Source organism: Sinocyclocheilus rhinocerous, unplaced genomic scaffold (assembly GCF_001515625.1).
Source record: "Sinocyclocheilus rhinocerous isolate Xijiao unplaced genomic scaffold, SAMN03320098_v1.1 scaffold265, whole genome shotgun sequence".
NCBI lineage: Eukaryota > Metazoa > Chordata > Actinopteri > Cypriniformes > Cyprinidae > Sinocyclocheilus > Sinocyclocheilus rhinocerous.
Genome location: NW_015645861.1, coordinates 98,419 through 100,149, shown reverse-complemented (window position 1 = coordinate 100,149; position 1,731 = coordinate 98,419). Strand labels below are relative to the sequence as shown.

General features: G+C 32.0%; 1 protein-coding gene across 2 annotated transcripts in view; it reads left to right on the top strand.

The window, feature by feature from the left end:
* LOC107706937 (insulin-like growth factor 1 receptor) overlaps positions 1-1,731 on the top strand; it is a 130,672-nt gene that overhangs the window by 99,802 nt on the left and 29,139 nt on the right. For both annotated transcript variants that reach the window (XM_016510791.1, XM_016510790.1), the window contains one exon: positions 539-842. In XM_016510791.1, coding sequence (XP_016366277.1) covers positions 539-842 — 304 coding nt within the window. The remainder of the gene's footprint in view (positions 1-538; positions 843-1,731) is intronic.

The window sequence follows — 1,731 nt, the reverse complement described above, 5'->3', positions numbered from 1 at the left end:
TCTGTTGTGAAAAATCTTTCCGTTTAATTTATATATGTATGTGTGATACACACACACACACACACACACACACACACACATATATGTATATTACAATTTAAAATGTTTATATTTAAAATATTATTAATATAATATTAATTATATTTATATTTTTTACATTGGGATAGTATTTGTTATACAGTATGTTTAATTTTACATATTTATAATAAAAAAAAATCATTGCTTTACATTTGTAAAAATGATTGCAGAAGTCGTTGTTTTGTAATCATTGTAAACAAATATTTTTAATGCAAAATTTAAATTAGTACTTTTTTTGTGGTTAAAAATTCAGACATTTCTTTGTGAGAATCACTAATAATCAATAATACCAACAAAAGTATATCATAGAAACCTTCTGATATTACAGAAGACTGTGTAAAAGTTTCATCTCTAATGGTGTAAATCTTTTGCCTACAGTTTTTAATTGAGTGTAGTTTTCTTGAAACAAACCCAGAAGTGGTTTCACATCAGCATTTCCCTTCCTGTGTTTTCCCTCCAGTTTGTCCGAAGTGGTGCGGACAGCGGGCGTGCACGGATTCGGGCGAGTGCTGCCACCCGCAGTGCCTGGGCAGCTGCACTGTGCCCGACAACGACAGGACCTGCGCCGCCTGCCAGCACTACTATCACGAGGGCCGCTGCGTGGAGGACTGTCCCCTCGGCACGTACAAGTTTGAGGGCTGGCGCTGCATCACCAAGGACTTCTGCTCCAAGGTCCACCTGCCTGATTACGACCGCTTCGTCATCCACGGAGGAGAGTGTATGTCCGACTGCCCACCCGGCTTCACGCGTGATGAGAACCGCAGGTATCAACTTAACTTTTCATATTTTAAAAGTGTGATTGATGAATGGTAGTAATTTTAGCTAACTTTTGTGAATGAAACAGTGAAGAATCAATGTACATTTGTGATTGTGAGTTCTTATTTCTGTTTTAGATTACTTGAAATGTGTTCAGTTGTATTTCCATGTGTTTTAGATTAATTGTCCATGACATTTAAGTGTTGTATTTTGAGTATATCCTGAATATCCTGCGTTGACAAAGAATAATAAAAAAAAGTCTGTTATCTTTTTATGTTTATTAAAGAAATGATTATTTCAGTGAGCAAATAAATCATTAAGCATATAGTGCAAAGGTTAGGGTCAGCAGAATTTAGAAATAAAAATAAATAAATACATAAATAAATAATACTTTTATTCAGCAAGGACACATTCAGTTGATCAAAACTGACAGTGAAGACGTGCATGTTACTAAAGATTTCTATTTCAAATAAATGCTGTTTCTATCCATCAAAAAATCCTATCAGAGTGTCCATAAAAATATTATGCAGCTGTTTTCAGCATTAATAATTACAAGAAATGTTTCTTGAGAAGCAAAATAGCATATTAGAATGATTTCTGAAGGATCATGTGACACTGAAGACTGCAGTAATGATCACAGGAATAAATTAGATTTTACATGACTTTGTATCACAGGAATAAATTAGATTTTAAAGTATAATAAAATAGAAAAGTTATTTTAAATTGTAATTATTTCATCGTATTACTTACTGTTTGTATAGTATTTTTAGTAAATAAATGCAGTCAAAAATTTTTTTAAACATCTTAAAAATGTGTAGAATTCTGCTGATTTTCTGAGATACTTTATATATATATATATATATATATATATATATATATATAAAAAACATCACTGAC